The sequence below is a fragment of the Budorcas taxicolor genome, chromosome 11 (genome assembly GCF_023091745.1).
Source record: "Budorcas taxicolor isolate Tak-1 chromosome 11, Takin1.1, whole genome shotgun sequence".
In the NCBI taxonomy this organism is placed as follows: Eukaryota; Metazoa; Chordata; class Mammalia; order Artiodactyla; family Bovidae; genus Budorcas; species Budorcas taxicolor.
The window spans coordinates 133,310,852-133,331,634 of record NC_068920.1 but is presented as its reverse complement, the minus strand read 5'-3'; the positions used below and the strand labels follow the sequence as shown (position 1 = coordinate 133,331,634).

Sequence of the window (20,783 nt, the reverse complement as noted above, 5' to 3'; positions counted from 1 at the left end):
AGAGTAATGAGGTTACGAAATGTGAACACATGGGTCTCCTGGCTTTGTTCCTGCTGCGTGGAATGACAGTTACATTAGGGAAGAAGGAGCAGATGTGCAGTGGAGAGGAGCGAGGAGGTGATGGGTGGGGGAAACACCTACACTAGTTGAGTTCCCCTTGCTCTGTCCGCCCAGGGGCCTAGCCACTACCCCCTGCTCTGCCCACAGCCTGGTTACGAAAACAAAAAAATCTTCTTTTCCCTAAGCCAATTCAAACTGAGCTTCTATTATTTGTAGCCAATGAGTTATGACTAAAATAGAAACTAATACTGGGGGTGGGCTGTAACTCTGATTGGAACTAGCTGAGTCAAGGAGAAGTGTCAATGGTAGCAAAACTCTCCATCCAGGGAGGGAATACGTCACTCTTTGCTACATGACTACAGAGCAAGGCCACTGGTTAAACAGTAATCTCTGGGATCCTAGGACTTGGATCTTGTGCCCCTCTGGCTGGAGCCCCAGGCACTTTGGGAGGAATAACAGGATGCAGCAGGGCTTTCCTGAAGTCTTTAATATGATGTTCCAAGAGAAAGAGACACATTGTCTGGACGCCAGTGGCCTCAGCCCACCAAGGTGAGATGATTAGGACAAGTTGGGTTTTTATGGGGGTTGTATTGTTCCAGAAACCACAGGCATAAATCTCAGCTCTGGCAGGGTAGGGCAGGGGCAGGTGCCCAGTTATGTAGACATTCTGAGGCTGTAAGTGTTTCTTACACAGACTATGCGCCATCATTCTGTATTTCCCCCCACAGAGCCTTCCCATTCCCGGGTGGGCTTTCCTCCGGGTTTCTCAGTTGGCTTAGGTTTTAGATCTCTCCAGTCTGGAAAAATCAGTTACCACTCAGCCATCTGCTTTGCTGCTTCCAAAAAGTTCTTGCTATTATTTCCTCGACCATTTTTCTCTGTTGTTGTGGGCTTCTACTAAAAAAAAAAAAACACACACACACACACACACACACAACCTCTTGACTGTCATTTTCATGGTGTTTCAGGAGGAAATGGGCAGATATGGCTTAATATGTCCTATTTCCTGTGACTTTCCTTCCCCCCAGCTTCTCTAAATTACAATTGTCCTATTTTCAGATATCTGCTGTTACAGACTTGTGAGTTGTAGTTGTGGCTGTGAGTTTTAAAGATGTGAGCATTCTTAAAACTTCTCATTCGGTCCATGGTAGACTAGGTTAATGAATCACAAAACGGCTGATCCTGACGAATGGACATGACCCAGATATCCGGGACCCCATGCTGTCTGCAGGAGGCGGATAAGACCTCCGGGAAAGGTGAGTGCGCACTCATGGTCGCACTGCTGCACTGTGTCAGGAAGGAAAGCTCGTGGGGAGGGAAGTGTGTGTGTGTGTGTGTGTGTGTGCGCGCGCATGGGCACACTCTGCACACCTCTGTGCTGGGCAGCAAAACAGCCCTCTGCCAACAACCTCTGGACAACCTTCTTTAGGGGAAATGCTACACCCTCAATTCTCCTGATACAGGTCTGAGAGTTTGGCTTAACACACACACACACACACACACACACACACACACACACGGATAGGCGGTAATGCCATCTAGGACAACAAGAATCCTTTCCTGGAGTCTTCTAATCTGAGAGAGGAAAGGCACAACCTCTCGAGTGACAAGGCTGAGGATGTGAGTTGGAAGCCACTGGCACCTTGAGCAGTGGCTATTCTATAGGAGGAGGGAATGAAGACCACACTCTGAGAGGAGCCAGGAGATGGAGAAGCCAAGGGTGGACATCTCGGTGGCAGTTCAGCTTCTGCTCTCCCCTTTCTTCTTTTTGCTGGGCTGTGCTGGTCTTTGTTGCAGCACATTCCAGGGGCTTCTCCAGCTGCAGTGTGAGGGCTACTCTATTTGCTGCGTGCAGATGCCCCATGGCATATGGGATCTTAGTTCCCCAATCAGAGGTCAAATCTGCATCCCCTGCATTGGAAGATGGACTCTCAATCCCCGGACCACCAGCGAAGTCCGTAGAAGGTTGTACACAAGACTTTTCCAATGTTTTCATCTGGCTTAACTGGGTTTGTGCTTTTTTAAAGTTAGATTTTAATACCTGAAGTTAAAAGAGTCCAAACTATTGTACCAAACAAATGCACAAAGTCAAAAGTTTCATCCTGGAGGTTTTTGTTGATGTCAAAGTTATATGAAATGCCCACAGAACTGTAAACATTTTTATGGTATAAATAATTAAAGTCAAAGCTTTAGAATACATTAAAAATATCAGCATCATTTTTCATATTGGTTTGATGTAAGGTATGACTTAAAATAGTACAATAGTGCAGACCATAATAATGTAATCACATTCTGAACCTTGGGGAAACAGAGGGGCAGAAGCAAGCCTCAGAGTAAATTAACTAGCAGAGGGGCAATTTAAGTCTGTTTTAAAGTTCTGAAAGTTTGTTTGCTTTTTAGTATACTGTTCTGATTCTTTAACAGAAGCACATTTCTAGAAACTACTCAGTCTCAGACAAAGACGAAATTTCTTTTCAACTATAGACGTGTCAATATGAGAATATTAGAAGAATATTACAGAGGGCAAATCCCTAGAGGGGAATCTTTCAGGTACATAATTTACAGTTTCTCACATGATTGTCAGCATCTCAGCCCTTTATAAGTTTTTCTTCTGTAAAAAGTAACCATTACATTTGAGACCATCTTTTATTGGGCTAATGAAATATTTTTTTCACCACTGGGGCTGTGACTATTTTTATATGCATGGCCTATCAGAAAGGTAGAAATTGGAACTCTTAATTTTCCTGGGGTGTTTTTGATACTGTGTGTGTTCTTGTCTGACTCAGTGATTTATGTCTTATGCTGAGCTCTAAAGAAAACCTCTTTCTGGAGAGTAGCCTTATGCCCCCCGAAGATTCTTTGCCCTGGCAGAGGAAGGATCTATGACTGGGATGACGTGTCAGGCTCCTGGCTTTTATCAGACTCTGGAGACACAGGTCTGACGACATTCAGAGGAGAAAACAAACACTGATGAGTCCTCGAGGAAGTAAACAGGGTACTATCTGAAATTTATACGGTTTAGTAACTGGAGCCAGGAAGAGCCAGACCTATGAGTTATGCAATTAATGTCTGTATGTTATATCATCATTTCATCCTGAAATGAAATCTCCTAAAGTTCTCAGGACAATATTGCTGGACAGGGGCACCTTGTTCCCACGCAGCCTCTCTAACAGCTACTCTTCACGGTAAGTCACAGAGCTCTGCCTCCGCTCCAGCCTCTTAGGGCTTTGGCCTCGCTTGGTCTGCTGGTCAGCCCCTGGAGAGTCTGTGACTACCACCGCTAGCACTGACGAAGCCTACCCAGAAAGAGATGCTAGCTGAACTGCTGACTTCAGAATATTCACCCAGGTTATACAGTATTATCTGAAACAACTTTCAGAAATCGTAGCTATTTTGTGACTGACAATGGCAGCTGGTCATTGACTACTGAGCTGGGGCTTTATGCAGCAACATCGAGCTTAAGCTTAGCAGTCCTCTAGACAGGAGCTGTGATGATTATTACTCCCAACTCCCTTCTTTCAGCCTGCTCAAGCAATGAAATATCATCCAGAAAAATGTACTCCCTCCAACAGGCTCTAGCAACTACATTCAGCTGTGGGTCCCTAAATGCACAGTGCCCTTGGTCACCATACACTTAGGGCCCTCAGGGAGTCAGATGACAAAACTAGTAAATGAAGAGAACTCAGGGGAGTGGAAGTCCTTGTAAATGGTGTTGCTACAACATCAAACCTGGACTTCTCTGGTAGCTAAGATGGTAAAGGATCTGCCTGTAATATAGGAGAACTGGGTTTGATCCCTGGGTGGGGAAGATCTCCTGGAGTAGGGAATGGCAACCCACTCCAGAATTCTTGTCTGGAAAATTCCACGGAGAGAGGAGCCTGGCGGGCTACAGTTCATGGGGTTGCAAAGAGTCGGATACAACTGAGCGACTAACAAAACATAAAACCCACAAGCTGACTTCTTTCAATAATCTACCTTGTCTTCTGAGTTTTGAAACAGAAACATTCCTGAGTTGATATTTAGATTCTGGGTCTGGCTCTGTCTGTTATGAGTGTTTACCACAAAAAGCTAAGGCCAGCAAGGGTGATTGTAAAATTGAGGCAGGTAGGAGAGCTTCTGCTACCTTGTATTCTTTCATAAGCCTTCTGTTCCTCTTAGAGAGGGCATCCTCTATAAATCAGCCCCACCTCCCCACCTGTTCTCTCAGTTCACTTCCTAAATAACAAGGACAGTATCTTACAACCTCGCATACACACCCCATAACGTAGATACTATTATTGTCCTCATTCTACAGATAAATCAACCAAGATAAGAATCTTGTGCAAGGTCAGGTGAGAGCCAGGATTCAAATACAAAATCAAAGGGCTCAGAAATCTGTGCACAGTTGAGACTGCTCATACCACTCAATTTTGCCCCAGAGAAGCAGTGTAGTTACTGTCCTGCTGGAGCGTCCTAACAAGGCTGCAGACAAGCACTGTCATCTGGTCAGGATGCTGAGTGTCCATGTGGTAACACTGTATTAGCAAGACACTGATTTGTTTAGTCCCTAAATCCTCTACTGCAGGGTGGTGGGTTCCTACGGTTTACTCCTTCCTTCCTTTCTAGGGCTATTTCCCAAATTTGCTCGATGATAAGAATCACTTGGAATACTTGCTAACCATGTGGCTTCCCAGGATCTCAGGGTCCACTGGGTCTGAGAAATGTGTGATCCCAGAAATGTGTATGTTTAGCAAGTGACCCAGCTGATGCTTCTCATCACTCCAGGCTGGGAAACACTGCTCAGGGAGTTTTACCCAATGTGAACAAACATATATATAAAGTCAAAACATTATTACGTAGATGACATCTCTATAGTTAAATTAATCCAAAGCAATCAGTACACATAGTTTTCTTCAGGTTTACAGTACAAAGTGCTCTTCTTCAGGAAGGACTTGGGGAGTTGGTGGGAATATCTTCAGGCTTTTTTGTATTTTTTTTTGAGCGATGACTGCTAGAAAGAATTCTTTATTGGTGTGCCCTTGAGAAATTTTCTGCATTGCTCTGGTGAGGGAACAGCTTAAATCAGATGGGAAGTCAACCATTTCATACAGCTCTTTCAAGTCCCACCTAAGAGAATTTTGGAGAAGAGTAATGAAATAAAGAGGAGAAAGGAGTATACTGTTCTAGTGCCTTGAAGGACCCTAAGGAAAGTCCTTGTATAATTAAGAGAGAAACTCAGGCTCTTCAACTTAGATGCTTATAAATTCTATACAGAATGATGTAGGAGAACACAAGGAATTAGCTCAATTTATGCAGTCCAGTCAGAAAGCAGAAATGATCTTTGACTCTCCAAGAACTTTAATGCAAAACTATTGAAATTCATGCTCATCAAAATATTGTTTAATGTTAAAAAAATAAAGATATCTCAAACAAGCCTAATCCGCTTTGACACCACATTCACTGGTTGTCGCAAAGCGACAGTATCCACCTCAGGCACCACTCAAAAGCAGACTCCTTCAGTTGCTATATTTATGTTAGTAGAGAAAAAAAACAGGAGGATAAAACATAGAAGATAATATAAAAAGACAGTCAGAGGAAGAGAAGGAAACCCAGTCCTTTCTGCCCTGTGGAACGCTCTGCTTCTCAGGGCAGAGGTCAGAAGCCAGCTCCCAGCGGGGACTGAGGCTCAAGCATCACATACCTCTTGGTGGGCGTGGGTGCCCCGGAGGACATGTGGCTCACCATGGTGTCATTCAGGTTCGTAGGAGGGCGAGCAGGGCTGGAAGAAAAGACATTGACGCTATATTAATAATTACCAGTGAAATGAGGGGAAACAAATGGAAAGGTGATAAGGGCAAAGGACCAACTACTAATATTGCTCCTGATATGCACAGAGGGATCCCTGAGGAATGGGGCTAGAAATCAGTACTTTCAGCCTAAGTAAACTCAGCAAGAAGGTCAAAGCCAAAGGACCCTAGAGCCACTACCCAATAGGAACAGCAAATTGTACCCAAGTGGCTGAAAGTTAAAGTGTTAGTTGCTCAGTAGTGTCTGACTCTTTGAGACCCCAAGAACTGTAGCCCACCAGGTGTCTCTGTCCATGGGATTTCCCAGGCAAGAATACTAGAGTGGGTAGCCATTCCCTTCTCCAGGGGATCTTCCTGACCCAGGGGTCAAACCCTGGGTCTTCTACATCATAGGCAGATTCTTTACCATCTGAGCCATCAGGGATGTAACTCTGGTGGCTCGTTTTATAGTTTTAGCACCCAAGAATCTGAATTCTGCATTCCAGGAAGGCATTTACAGGAACACTAGGTGTGTGGCATTTGTGGTGTATTACAAAGGCTACAGCAGCAACATGCCTGCTTTTCCTGAGATTTGGTTAAAGTTCACGGTCTTCCCTCAGATTTAGTTTGTATACAATTTACTGAAACATTTAAATTGTTAAATACTAAGTTCTTTTATCAATCCTTTACTGGAGTATTAACAATGAGGCCATATCTGTAATCCAAATTTAAATTTGAAGGTAAGCATTTTTGATAACTTGTCTTTATTGGTCAGTTTTCTGGACTCAAGGTTTCTTTCTTCCTCCTGTGAGTCTTGAATGAATGATTCCAAACTTACCAAAAAGAATCTGTGATTCTGCTTTTCAGCCATTCTTCAGCCCCTCTCCTTACCCACAAAGCTCAGTTACAAAGGGCTTCTGTCTTACACTTGGAACCACATGACTATTGCTAAATATTCCTCCTGGGAAATCACTCACTTCCTCTCCTAAACTGAAAGAAGTATTTTTCAGAGAAATTTGTCCATCAACAGCAGAAATGTGAGGCAGAGAAGTCCTCTCATATTTAGGTGTTTGAGAATGACCTCCTGGCTCCTTCTTATCTCTTCATAGCTGAGTTAATTATGAAACTGTTTTTTAGAGGTTATATTTAGCAAGTCCTAGTGAATACATATATGCGTGCATGAATGTTAAGTCGCTTCAGTCGTGTTTGACTCTTTGCGACCTTATGGACTGTAGCCCACCAGGCTCCTCTGTCTATGGAATTCTCCAGGCAAGAATACTGGAGTGGGTTGCCATTTCCTTCTCCAGGGGATCTTCCTCACTTAGGGATCGAACCTGTGTCTCTTACATCTCCTACGTTACATTGGCAGGGAGGTTCTTTACCACTAGCACCCTAGGAAACCCCGTATATTTTGGCCACACCATGTTGTATGTGGGATCTCAGTTCCTCGACCAGGTATGGAACCTGTGTCCCCTGCACTGGAAGTGCGGAGTCGTAACCGTTGGACCACCAGGAAAGCCCCTATCCTAGTGAGTATTAAAGGACCAGAGCCTTTATTATTTTCGCAGGTTTCATAGTACGTTCAAGCACAGACTCAAGGGGAAAGTTTCAGGTAGACCCAAAGTACTGAGAGATGGGTGGGTCTACTTCTACACTTCTTTTTTAAAAACCAACTTCGTTTCTGGATAGGGAAATATTTTTAATGAATTCTCATTTAATGGAGAGGATCAAAGATGGAAAGTAATTTGCAGGGAACAGATTTAGGTCTCTTGATTTTTAAGCCACAGCACTATGCTTATTGTCACACATTTCTTCCTTTGCGTGACAAAGTAAGACATTCAGAACTGAAATATGCCTTTTGAGGCTGGAGTTCGATTCCACATTATTCATCTCACTACCTACTTTCCAGGCAGATATCCAGTTTTGCCCCCAAATTTCAAGCCTATGAATGGTAGTGCTGTGTTGAGTTATAATCCATTGTTTTAGGCTGGTTATTAACGGAAGTGAAGATGAAAATTAGCTTCATTTTACCCCAAACTTATATTCTTGCGATTCTTTTCAATCTATTGTCCAAAGGGGATGAGGAGACAATTCCTGTGACTGAAACAAGTCAGCACGATAGCTTTTCATTCTTGAAGGCATCAGAAACATTTTGGTTCTGCAAACACAATGTGCTTTGCCTCTTTAATATACTATTATTGGCAACCCATTTTCAATATAGATAAGGACATGTTCATGTTGCTTTCAGAACTTATGCAGTTACCCAGTATATTTCAATATTGAAGATACTACTGCATTCAATTTCCTTTCTGACATTCTTTGAGAAAAAATGACAATAGAAAAAAAAAAGTTTGTTTTAATTCCCCAAACATGGATTCACATGATAAAATTCATGATTTGTAGCATTCTGTTTGGTCTGATACCACAGAAGTTTTTAATAATTATCTCTTGGTAGATACCATGATCAATTTTTATCTTACAGCACATCACATATAGCAAAGCTTCTCTAATATTCAAAACCAGACAGTAAGGATTAGATTGCAAGTTATAAATTAATCAGAACTGCCCACAAATTTCATACCCTTTCTGAACTCCTAACATGTTTTGTTAGGGAAATAGGTATGTGTTTATAACCCAAGATCGAAGAGGCATCTGAAAACTTAAAGGGGGTCTTGACTGTAGAATCTACCACTAGACCCACTGAGAAAGCCAACAGCTTAGATGTGGTCTCAGGAGATGTAATACATCAAAAATTACTCCCAGTTTCAAAGAAAAAAAATGTCATAGTTCTTGCAAGACAAAACGGAAAAGAATGCTTCTTTTAGGTGTGTTAGACATTAATGGTGCCAGTTGTAGAAACTTACTTACAAAGTAGGAGAACTGACACAGCTCACCAGATCAGTTGTGTTGATCTTTACCTTCAAAACTTACCGAGTACCTTGAAGCAAAGCCCACCAGATGTTCTATATCTCCCTTTGGTGAAGATATCAGCAAGGACTTTTAGACACTAACTAATTCTGTGATATCCAAGTGACCATCAACTATCACTCAGTACTGTGATTTGAGGGGTTCCATCTTTGTTAACAAGACAGGCCAATTTTTTAGATGAGGAGATAGAAATAGATGAATGATCTAGATAAAAGGTAATTTGCTAGTCAGAAGGGGTAGATATGAAAAGAAGATTCAGAATCTAATTCTTTTTTCTTAATATATATTTTTTGAGAATTTGTTAAGTATTATTATTATTATTCTTGGCCATGAAAAAGCAAGGCTTGTGGGATCTTAGTTCCTTGATTATGGACTGAACTTAGGCCCATGGCAGTGAAAAGCACGCAGTCCTAACCACTGGACCACCAGGGCATTCCCAATATAATTTGTTAATTCTTAATCAAAAGGAAAGGGGCATACCTACTGGGTACCTACTCATATAAGATAAGTAAGACTGTCTTTATCTTAGTGACCTAACTATATGTATATGTATGTATGTGTGTGTGTGTCATCACACACATCATCATCACAAATGCAAACTATTGGGAGCAGCAATTCAAGTATACACAAGTGTTGAGAATTCAATAGATGAGGAGCTGTTATCCCTGCCTGGAAGAATAATGGGTTAACAGTTTTCAGGTAAAGTTACATTGAGGCGAGAGTTCTCCAGATATAGAAAGAAGGGTAACCGAGGCAGAAGAAATGGTAAGGAAAAAGGTACAAAAATCCAAAAGTACATGGCATACTTGGGTCTCTGATTTATTTGGCTAGGCTCAAAGGCCCTGGGAGGGGAGTAGCCAAAGATGCATCTGACAGGGAGATTAGGGCCAGAGTTTAATGATATCTGATCTATCACAAGCTAAGAAGTTTGGACTTTATACTGTAGGCAGTAGGGGAGGCACTAAAAGTTTTTAAGCCAAGGATGACATGACTATAGCAAGGTTTTGAAATGGTAATTCCAGAAGCTTGTAAAATACTGGTTTTAATCTGGGTAAACACAGGAATCATCAGGGAAGCTTTTTGTGCTGAGATACTCAAGCTGTACCTTCAGTTTAGTGAATCTGAACCTTCAGGGGCAAGAGGATTCTTTCTAATGCACACCCCCATTAAAAAATCATTTATGTGAAGAGGTCCGGAAGGTGAAAGGAATGGAAGCTGAGACCTCAATGAAGAGGTTATGGCAACTGTCCAGATCAGCGATTACAAGGGTGGACACTGGGAGTTAAGACGGGGAAGAGGCAGACAGAAGACATTGTGGAGGTAATATAGATAGATAAGACGTGGCGACCGATTAAGTGCATGTGGTCAGTGAGTAAAGAGTAACTGAGATTTACCTTGACTACTGGGTGGATAGTGGTAATATATCCAAACTAGGGATCACAAGAGTAGGAAACAGGATTTGCTATTGGACTGGTAGGGGTAGAGAGAATGAGCAGGAAGGTAAAGATGAATAGATTTCAGTGGTGAAGTTGTTGAATCTGAAGTGGCATTGATAAGTATAGGTAAATGATATCTTACCTGTATCTTGCAAGCAGTCAGAAACAGGAGAATGGAACCCATGTGAAAATGTCCAAGTTTGAAAATATTTGAGCGTCATCATTTAAACTGTAGCTGTTCATCTGAGTACTCTGATCATTATAAAGGTACATTTTATTTTTTAGGTGGAGCAGGATAAGTTTGGGGGAATATCCAGTAATAGGGGGGCTTAGATAACAAGTATAGAGCTTCTGGTTACTGGTTAGACAAAAATCCTACTAGAAAGTAAAAATTTAACTTACTGTATAAGTCAGTTTTATGTTACTTCTCCTATGACCAGACCACTCCAATTCATTCTGGTGGATACTGTGAAATGTAGACTAGCTTGAAATTAAAATTACCATAGAATCTCTCGTAAGATTTTTAAAACCAGGAATAGATGAAGAATAGCTCATCATGCCTTTAAAATCTTCCAGGACAAATTATATATAACTGTGTATTTCTTTCTTTCATTTATCAAATATTTGTTGTGTCACTACAAGTGGTAGGTACTGTGCCAACTGCTGAGGATAAAAATTAAAAGGACAGAAACTTAAGTCTTATGAAGAATAAAAATACAGAAAAAATTATTACAATATAATGCAATAAGTATTTAATAAAAGTAAGAAAAACTGCAACATGCTATGGGGAAATACTGAGATCAGCTCACCTCATAAAGAAAAATAAAATTTCAGTGTACTAAAGAATTAAGTATACATGGGGATGACCCACAGAGATGTTATGGGGAGGGAGGTGGGAGGGGGGTTCATGTTTGGGAACACATGTAAGAATTAAAGATTTTAAAATTAAAAAAAATAAAATAAAATAAAAAATAAATAAATAAATAAATGTTTATATAAAGCAGAGGCTCACCTACAGGTCTATCGATAGAGAGGATTTTCTAAGTTCAAAAGCAATGAAAAAATTAGGAAGAAAAAGATGGATGAATTCTAATGATCTAAAAAGTCATTTGGGGAACTATTTCAACAAATGTGACAGAACAAGAATTAACAGCCTTAACATACAAGGGATTCATACAAACTGATAAGAAAAACTATTAAGACTTCAATCAGACAAATGGTCAGAGTGAAAACACACCCTTAAAAAGAAGAAACACATATAACAATATAATACTTTAATTATGAAAAGCAAAGAAATTTGCTAACATCACAGACCATTTTCCCTTGTAAAAAATAACAATATTTTAAAAATTTAAGGTAATCTTAAAGCTAGAGAGGATTTTATGACAAGGCCTTAACTGACTATTTTAGGCAAGAGTAAAAGTATAAAATTAAGCAAACTTTCTATAAAGTAATTTGACAATATGCCCATCAAAGGTCTTTTAAAAAGTTCAAACATTTTGACTCCTAATTCCCTTTCTAGGAATATATTCCAAGGAATTAGTCAGAAATATAAAGATAATTTTACATTTTAAAATATTTAGGAAAATACTTATAACAGAATAATTCTGGAAGAAATCTAAAGTATTCAAATATAAGGGAAAGGAAAAGTAAACTACGGTATATCAATAAATATAGTATATTATGCTAGCATTAAAAAATAATCCTTATGAAGAGCCTTCCAGTTACAAGAGAAATAGCTTATCATGTAAGAGGTAAAAAGAAGGGTAACATAACTATTATATTAGCTAACCATTATTGAATGTTTGATATGCATCTATTAGACAGTGGTTAGGACTTTAAAACATTGTTTTATCTTTACAATAATCCTATAAAATAAAATTATTTATACATATACACACCTGGTCTTAGCTAAATAATATGATGTGTAAAGCAAAATATTTGAAGGAAATATGTCAAAATGTTAAGGAAAGTAGAATTATGGGCATTATTTTTCTTGCCTATTTATACTTTCCTGTCCTCCAGTTTTTCAAGTTTAATTTTTTTCTGATTTTCAGAGAAAAACATGCTTAATATTTTAAAAATACGTATTTAAAAAAATAGGAAGAAAACTTACTATACTGACTCAAGTTTTCTAAAGTGAGGTTGTACTGTTTCTGTTATCACTAAGAAAGCAAACTGCAAAGGAAAGTCTTTTACAAACCCAGAGAGAACTTTGAGACTGTTAGTAGAAAAAAGACCTGTTAAATGGTTTGAGTTGATCCAAACTTCCACACCTCCCCCAACATTCCTACCACCACATTCCCAAAAAAGCAAGGAAATAAAACATTTTAGATCCATCTATATTATCTCTTCTACTAAACTGCAGGAAATGTACATGGTTTTTTATCACTGTATTACGAGCACCTGGCATACTATGAGACACAGATTAGGCTTGCAGGAAATATTTGATCATGAGTCAGCATGACGTCGTGTGCAGAGTGTGTAAGAAGTAACCTTTCTGTTATATTTAGCTGTGGTGAGACTCTTCTCTGAGAATGGAATAATGACATTTTTAGCTGTTATATTTGGTAGGTATGCTTGTAGCTATAGCACACTTTCATCTGTGATTTCGTAATGGGATCAACACAGTGGAGAGTGCCTTTCATAACAGTAGTAATACTGAGTGCTTCATACATGCCAGATTCAGTTCTAACATTCCCCATGGATTTGCTCATAGAAACCTCACAACCACCAAGGAGGCAGATCCTATTATTACCTTTATTTTATGGATGGAGACAGGGAGGCACAGAGAGAAGTAATGCACCTGAGGTCACAGCCAAATCAGGCGGCAGAAGCCGGGTCTTGAACCAAGGCGGCATGGCTCTTGGGTCTGTGTTCTGAATCATTACGGTGCAGTGGCTCTACTACCCTTGCTCTAGTTTTAGGAAAACTTATGACTGGCCTACAAATTAAAAGCAACAGCATGGGGACTTCCTGTGTCCAGTGGTTAAGACTGTGTGCTCAGTGCAGGGGGCCCAAGTTCAATCCCTGGTCGGAGAACTAGATCCTACATGCTGCAACTAAAGAGCGCATACCCAGCTAAAAAGATCTCAAGGGCTGCAACAAAGATCAAAGATGCCACGTGTTGCAGTTAAGACTCGGTCCAGTCAAATAATCAAATAAATAAAAGTAAATATATGTATATAAAACAAAACCAATAGCATGATGTTAGATCATAGCTCTCGTAAAGTCGCTTCTATAGGAAAGATAAAATGATAATAGTCCTAGGGTATGGTTTTGGGTGATTTATTCTTTCCCCTTAGAACTCTGCATTACAAATGCTTCTATTTGGTTGCATTTTTAGCCACCTCTAGGCTGTTCCAGTGTTCTTGCCTTGAGAATCCCAGGGACGGGGGAGCCTGGTGGGCTACCGTCTATGGGGTCGCACAGGGTTGGACACGACTGAAGTGACTTAGCAGCAGCAGTAGCAGGCTGTTCCAAGGAAGACTAGGTAAACTCATATGAACAGTTTCCTTCAAAAACATATCTCTAATTTATTAAAATGACTTTCAAATCTAACCTTAATTTCAAAGATCTTTTGGAATCTTCGTCTCAGCCTAACAAAATAAATTCATTTAGTGAAGAAATAACTTATTATATCAGCCAGACTACTGATTAAAAACAAAACAAAAAAACCCAAAAAACTAATACCTGGCTTCAGACCAAAACTGAATGTGATTACTTGCTTTTATTTTATAAGTTGACTGAGATTCAGGGGTAAACAATTTCTGGATAATACTCTCTAACCAAGGATGTGAAAGCACAATACTGTCGCTTAAGCACAATTTCTACTTAAAAAAGGGGTATGTGGGTTTCCCAGGTGGCACTAGTGGTAAAGAACCCACTTGCCAATGCAGGAGACGTAAGCGACTGCAGCTTCATCTCTGGGTCAGGAAGATCCCCTGGAGGAGGACATGGCAACCCACTCCAGTGCTTGAAGAATCCCAAGGACAGCGGAGCCTGGCAGGCTATAGTCTATGGGGTCACAAAGAGTTGGATAGGACTGAAGTGATTTAACGTGCACACGGGAAGGGGTACGTGAAGAAAGCTAAGTCTGAAGCCTGCGAGGACGAATGACACCTTGGGTACCTGTCATTTTCTGCAGGCCCTCTGGTGTACCTCTTCTGTAGGAAGTCACCCAGACAGACAGATACTTTTCCCTGCACTATACTTTTAAAAGCATTTGCTCATTATCTTGCTATTCCTCCCGGAATATTCTTTAATTGCAGAGGTTTAAAGTCACAGTCTTGCAATTCTCTTTGTCTTGACAGTCAACTGCCAACCATGCATGTGGGGACTTTTTACCAGATTTTTTGGTCTGTTCATTGCTGTTACTGTGCAAGGAAAAAAGATTTTATTGTGCTATAAATAAAATAATATGTTTTCATTTACTTGATTACTTTTTTGTATCTCCCACAACAATGCTTTACATAGGTACTCAACCATTTTTAGTTAAGTACATTTAATCACTTATTATAATTTTTGTAGCCAGCTATTTTGCCCTCAACCCTGGATACTTGTGCTGTTTTTGAAATTATCTTTCTTACTCACTTTAATCATACTTTTCTCATCTTTAAAAGTTTATGTAGCAGATTCCACCATAAATGAACACAAATTCAAAATCCACACTGTAAACTACTTCATTCTTTTCTCCATCAAATTACACTTCCCTCCACCTCTTTCAAGCAAGTTGTTTATTGGGATCTAGTTCCCTGAGCAGGGTTTGAACCCAGACTTCCTACATTTGGACTGCGGTGTCTTTGCCACTGGACCATGAGGGAAGTCCTCTTTCTCACTTTTTTAATGAGAGAAATGGCTCCTGAAATTTCAGTATCTCCATAAAGCCCTTCTGATTACTACAAACTCCATTTAAATAAACAAAGGTCACATCAGTACACAAACAAAAATCCATGGCTAATTCCGTGCTGCGATTCATGGGGTCGCAAAGAGTCGGACACGACTGAGGGACTGAACTGAACTGAACTGAACTGAATTGATGCCTAGCAATATTAGGTGTTTTGAGAAAAAAACAAAAGCAAGTAAACACTGTCCCTGCCCATAAGAAGTTTATATTCCAATTAGTCTTCATACTAAGTGAAGTCGCTCAGTTGTGTCCAACTCTTTGCAATCCCATGGACTGTAGTCTACCAGGCTTCTCTGTCCATAGGATCTTCCAGGCAAGAATAATGGAGTGTGTTGCCATTTCCTTCTCCAGGGGATCTTCCTGACCCAGGGATTGAACCTAGGTCTCCTGCATTGCAGGCAGATGCTTTACCCTCTGAGCTACCAGGGATGTCTTCATACTAGTCTTCACAATAATAGACATTTATATTTTAGTTTAACATATTAAAATTTTTAGGTCAAATCCAATTTGATAATCATTCACAATAAAAAAATGTGTAAAATAATTTATAACAAGACTATAATGTAATTATTTTAAATAATTAACCACAGACCAGGACAGCAAAAGAATATTAAAAATCTCACAAAGGGGGGTTCCCTGGCAGTCCAGTCAGTCCAGTGGCTAGGACTCTGTACTCTCACTGCTGAGGGTGGGCAGTTCAATCCCTGCTTGGGGAAATAAGATCCTGGAAGCTGTGAGGCATGGTCAAAAAAATAGCAAAAAAAAAAATTAAAATTCAGAAAAGGTTATTGAATACACTTATTTAAAAAAATACCATGAAGTTAACAGTTGCAAGATTTGCTGTATATTTTGCATATATTTCCTCTCAGAACACCACAGAGGGTTGGGAGGGAAGGGGTGATGCACTATGAACATTTACTAAGTATGAGCATTAGCACTGATCTAGGTCCTCAGATACATTATTGGAATTCATGCTACTTTTCATGATGGTATTCTTATTTTAAAAATAAAAAGAGAAAGGTTAATGAGGGTAATTAACATGCTTAAGGTCGCAAAACTATGAAATGAGAGTACCAGCACTGGAACCCAGTTCTACCTGGTTCTAACTGCCACCGCAAAGAGTCGGACACGACTGAGCGACTGAACTGAATGCCACCAAACAGATTAATCCACAGATTCACCACCCTAACCCAGGCATCTCTCTACTGCCCACATGGATTTTTCAGATTAGAGTTCTCAGTCAGTCAGTCAGTCAGTCAGTTCAGTGGCTCAGTCGTGTCCGACTCTTTGCGACACCATGAATCGCAGCATGCCAGGTCTCCCTGTCCATCACCAACGCCTGGAGTTCACTCAGACCCACATCCATCGAGTCAGTGATGCCATCCAGCCATCTCATCCTCTGTCGTCCCCTTCTCCTCTTGCCCTCAATCCCTCCCAGCATCAGAGTCTTTTCCAATGAGTCAACTCTTCACATGAGGTGGCCAAAGTACTGGAGTTTCAGCTTTAGCATCATTCCTTCCAAAGAGATCCCAGGGCTGATCTCCTTCAGAATGGACTGGTTGGATTTCCTTGCAGTCCAAGGGACTCTCAAGAGTCTTCTCCAACACCACAGTTCAAAAGCATCAATTCTTTGGCGCTCAGCTTTCTTCACAGTCCAACTCTCACATCCATACAAGACCACTACTCAGGGAAGAATAAATCCCCTCTGTTACTCTCTCTAAAAGCACCCTGTCTTGAGACAATGGTTATGACAAGTGCAGATCATTTTTAACCTCCTTAAATGGTGTGATATTTTGGTCTTTATTTATGTCTATGTACCAGACCAACTGGGCTTCCCTGATGGCTCAGCAATAAAGAATCCACCTACAACACAGGAGATGTGGGTTCAATCCCTGGGTCGGGAAGATCTGCTGGAGGAGGAAATGGCAGAGCTAGAACAAGATTCTTGGCTCCCTTTGGGTATTCTTGCCTGAAAAAATCCCATGGACAGAGGAGCTTGGTGGGCTACTGTCCAAAGGTTCACAAAGTCAGACACTTCAACTGAGTACACACACACCAGACCAACCATCTCCTTTACTCCACTAGGTTCCAGGGTTATCCGCCAAAGCAAAGAGGTTAAAGAAGCCAATGGAACTTCCTTTGGGAAAACTACTAGACAAAAACCATATGATACTATAAGCATAGCATAGATATTATGTTACATATTTACAGTGAGGATTCTCTGACTTCTAGGGAAGTACATTTTACTTTATTGGTTATTGACAATTAATTAACCAAAAGAAAATACTTAAAATTTCCAAAATCAACTTCTCATCTGAACACACTGCAACTAATCCATTAATGTCAAAAAGACCTAGCAATAGACACACATGCCTCCATTCCTATATCTGGCAGTTCAACATAGCCATTTGTGGTATAAGACTTAGAATGAAGTATTTCTCAGGAAGGAAAGGTTCACCACAAACACATTCTTATACAGAATTTTCACCACTAGACAGCATGCTAGGTATCTTGAGAGATGCCCAGAGGAAGCCAAGTATCTTGTTCTAGCTCTGGGAAAGGATAGAATTGTAAAATGAAGCAATAGTTAGCAATCTATTGCTTAGCTTAATATGATTATACTGAAAAAGTAGGCAAAAGGTGTTAGAAATGAGATAATTAAATCATCGAGACTGTAGCCCACTGGGCTCCTCTGTACATGGAATTCTCCAGGCAAGAATACTGGAGTGGGTTCCCATTCCCTTCTTCCAGGGATCTTCCTGACCCAGGGATCGAACCCAAGTCTCCTGCACTGCAGGCAGATTCTTTACCATCTGAGCCACTAGAGAAGCCTCAGAAAAATACTGTTTTATTTAAAACCCTTTCCACAATGAATCTCTGAATCTTTCCTTCTTTGTTCTCCTTGTTCATTAAACTTAGAGAGGAAGTTGGCTGTACTTTTTAGATGTCAACTCCTGTATTTCTAGAATGATGAGAAAAGAAGACAACTTAAATACTTAAACAAGTTACTGTTCACAGAGAGGTCAATGAAATGCACGATGCAATCTCATTTCCTGAGCCGTTCATATGCTCATTACTGACACCTGTTTTTAAAAATGGAAACATACATATTATGGAAGAAAGGCTGACTCAACATATTTTTGCAATTAACCAGGCGAGGAAAGATACAATGGGTTTCCCTTCTTTAAAATAACTGGTTGGGAAGTTCCAGAGGCTCTAGCATCCTGCCTAAAATAAACAAAATCATTATCAGCCCAGCAGCTCAAGTAGCAAAAACATAAAGGCAAGGAAAAGCTATCAAACCTTTACGTTCTATAGCAAACGCTTCTTCTTTCTCTATGGATCTGGCATCTAATGCATTGCACTGCTGTTGTCTCTAAGGAAACAGAACAATCACATGACAAAGAATCTTCTCTACAAGGTAGTTTATCCCACAGAGCATTTCAGGAAAAAGCAGGTACAAGAGAACAATTCATTAGAAGGCGAGCACATGTCTGCACTCTGTCAGCAAGTCCTTTAAGCAGCTGAACACAGCCTGTTACAGGAAGGCAGATGCAGTGCAAGAGATGCTTCGACATGAAATACACCCTCCTGCAACAGCATCCAAGTTCTGCTGCAAACCAGTGACCTAGTTAACGCAGCCGACGATTCCATTCTAATGGGGATATTAAGGAGCACCCCCCTATCTCTTTTCTTAAGGCCTCTCCTAATTGCCAGCTGCTTGATAAGAAAGTAGCTGGCAGTCCTGTGTCTGCCAAGCCATCTAGGTAGGTAGCAATTGGGAGGTAGGGAGAACTACTGCTGCTAAGTCGCTTCAGTCGTGTCCGACTCTGCGTGACCTCATAGACGGCAGCCCACCAGGCTCCCCTGTCCCTGGGATTCTCCAGGCAAGAACACTGGAGTGGGTTGCCATTTCCTAGGGAGAACTAGCAAGGCTTAATTTTGTTCTGTTTTGTTGAAGAGGAGTTTCATGGAAACATAAGCAGAAAGGAAAAAAAAAAAAAGCAGAACCACGGTGTCCACCTACCCCTGAGATCCAAAGAGCTCCTTACTTCATAAAGGCGTATCATCAGAGGGCAGCTAAAAGAGAAGGGCTAAACGGTGGGCTGTCAGGGACACCTCTAGCAGGGCGCTCACGTGATGAGCATGTCCCTGACACTCACGGGCATCTTGCAGCCTCTTTTTCTACTTCATCTACTCAACAGCTCATAAATCTATCTGTTCCCGGTCTCCATCTCCACTGGCATCATCACCTTTCAGCATGCATTTGGTTAGTGTAACTCAAATATTGTAAAGGTTTTCCTATTAGTTCACCAGTGTCCAGAGAACTTTTAAGCTGTTGCTCATTGGATTTCTCATGGTTAAAATTACTTCCCCAAGCATAGCTCTCATACCATTCGGCCACAGATCATCAAGCCTCTACTGGTCTCCCAAGTTAGGACAAATATCTTCCTCTCTATACTCACTACCCAGACATTACAGCCCAAGTCTCCTAACCCATCTTCATTTTCATGACTTCCCTAAACTTCCTAGGTGTTCTGGACAAATATGCTACTTCATTCAAACACAGGCCCTGAACTTTTCTGCCACAATAAAACAAAAGCAAGACAAAACCGTAAAAGATACACAAGGATTTACACTAAAAACAGAGTAAGTCAGAATGAAAGCCAGACTAACAACCTAGGTGCCTGGGCTCTAGAGCACAGGCTCTGTGGCACGTGGGATCTTCCCAGGTCAGGAGTCAAACCCGTGTCTAATGCATTGGCAGGCGGATTCTTTACCGCTGAGCCACCAGGGAAGCCTTCAATGTTGTTCTAAAAAACCTGAAAACCCCTTTTCTGATTACAAAATTTAAAAGAGAAGCCTCTTCTGTACTCACTCATAGTATCCTGTAGAGTCCTTGTCGCAGTTCGCAATTACTCTTCAGCCTTTACTTTTTGTCTGGCCTCATCTCAAGAGGCTGTAAACTTCCTGAGAGCTGGGCTCACAGGGTTTATTCCACCTCTGTGTTCACACTGCATACCTAACATATGACTGGCACATAGTGGATGAAAGAAAGAAAGTGAAAGTGAAGTTGCACAGTCGCATCTGACTCTTTGCGACCCCATGGACTGTAGCCCACCAGGCTCCTCCGTCCATGGGATTTTCCAAGCAAGAATACTGGAGTGGGGCGCCATTTCCTTCTCCAGGAGATCTTTCCAATCCAGGGATCGAACCTGGGTCTCCTGCATTGTAGGCAGACGCTTTACTGTCTGAGGCACCAGGGAAGTCATAGTGGGTGAACAACCAACATTTTTCAATAATGAACTTATTTTTATGATTTTATGATTCTATTTTTCATTCCAATCTACTTGAAACAATGTGTTAGCTAAATCCAAAAGTACAAATTGGTGAAAGGCTCACCTGAACTGAATTCAAATGGAAAAGATGTCCAGCTAAGGAAGTCAAAGAAGGATAGCTAACAGGCCATTTGGGATGGTAAAAATTCTTGAGTGGGAGGAGCAATGATGAGTAAATAATGTTCTCAGGCATTTACCTGGGTATAGGAAAACAGGAGTCTTTCTCATATGTACTAAATGCATCAGATGAACTCTGCCTGTTAAATCAGCCTTGGTATTTAATTTCTGGGCCAAGAGAATCTGAAGGTAATTTTAAATGCCCTAATACATTAGGGAGTTTGCCAGGGGA

The 20,783-nt window shown here is 40.7% G+C and overlaps 1 protein-coding gene across 1 annotated transcript in view; it reads right to left on the bottom strand.

Annotated features, from left to right (window-relative positions):
• DTNB (dystrobrevin beta) overlaps positions 1–20,783 on the bottom strand; it is a 238,797-nt gene that overhangs the window by 73,919 nt on the left and 144,095 nt on the right. The window contains exon 10 of the mRNA XM_052649361.1: positions 5,741–5,818. Within this exon, the coding sequence (XP_052505321.1) occupies positions 5,741–5,818 (78 nt within the window). The remainder of the gene's footprint in view (positions 1–5,740; positions 5,819–20,783) is intronic.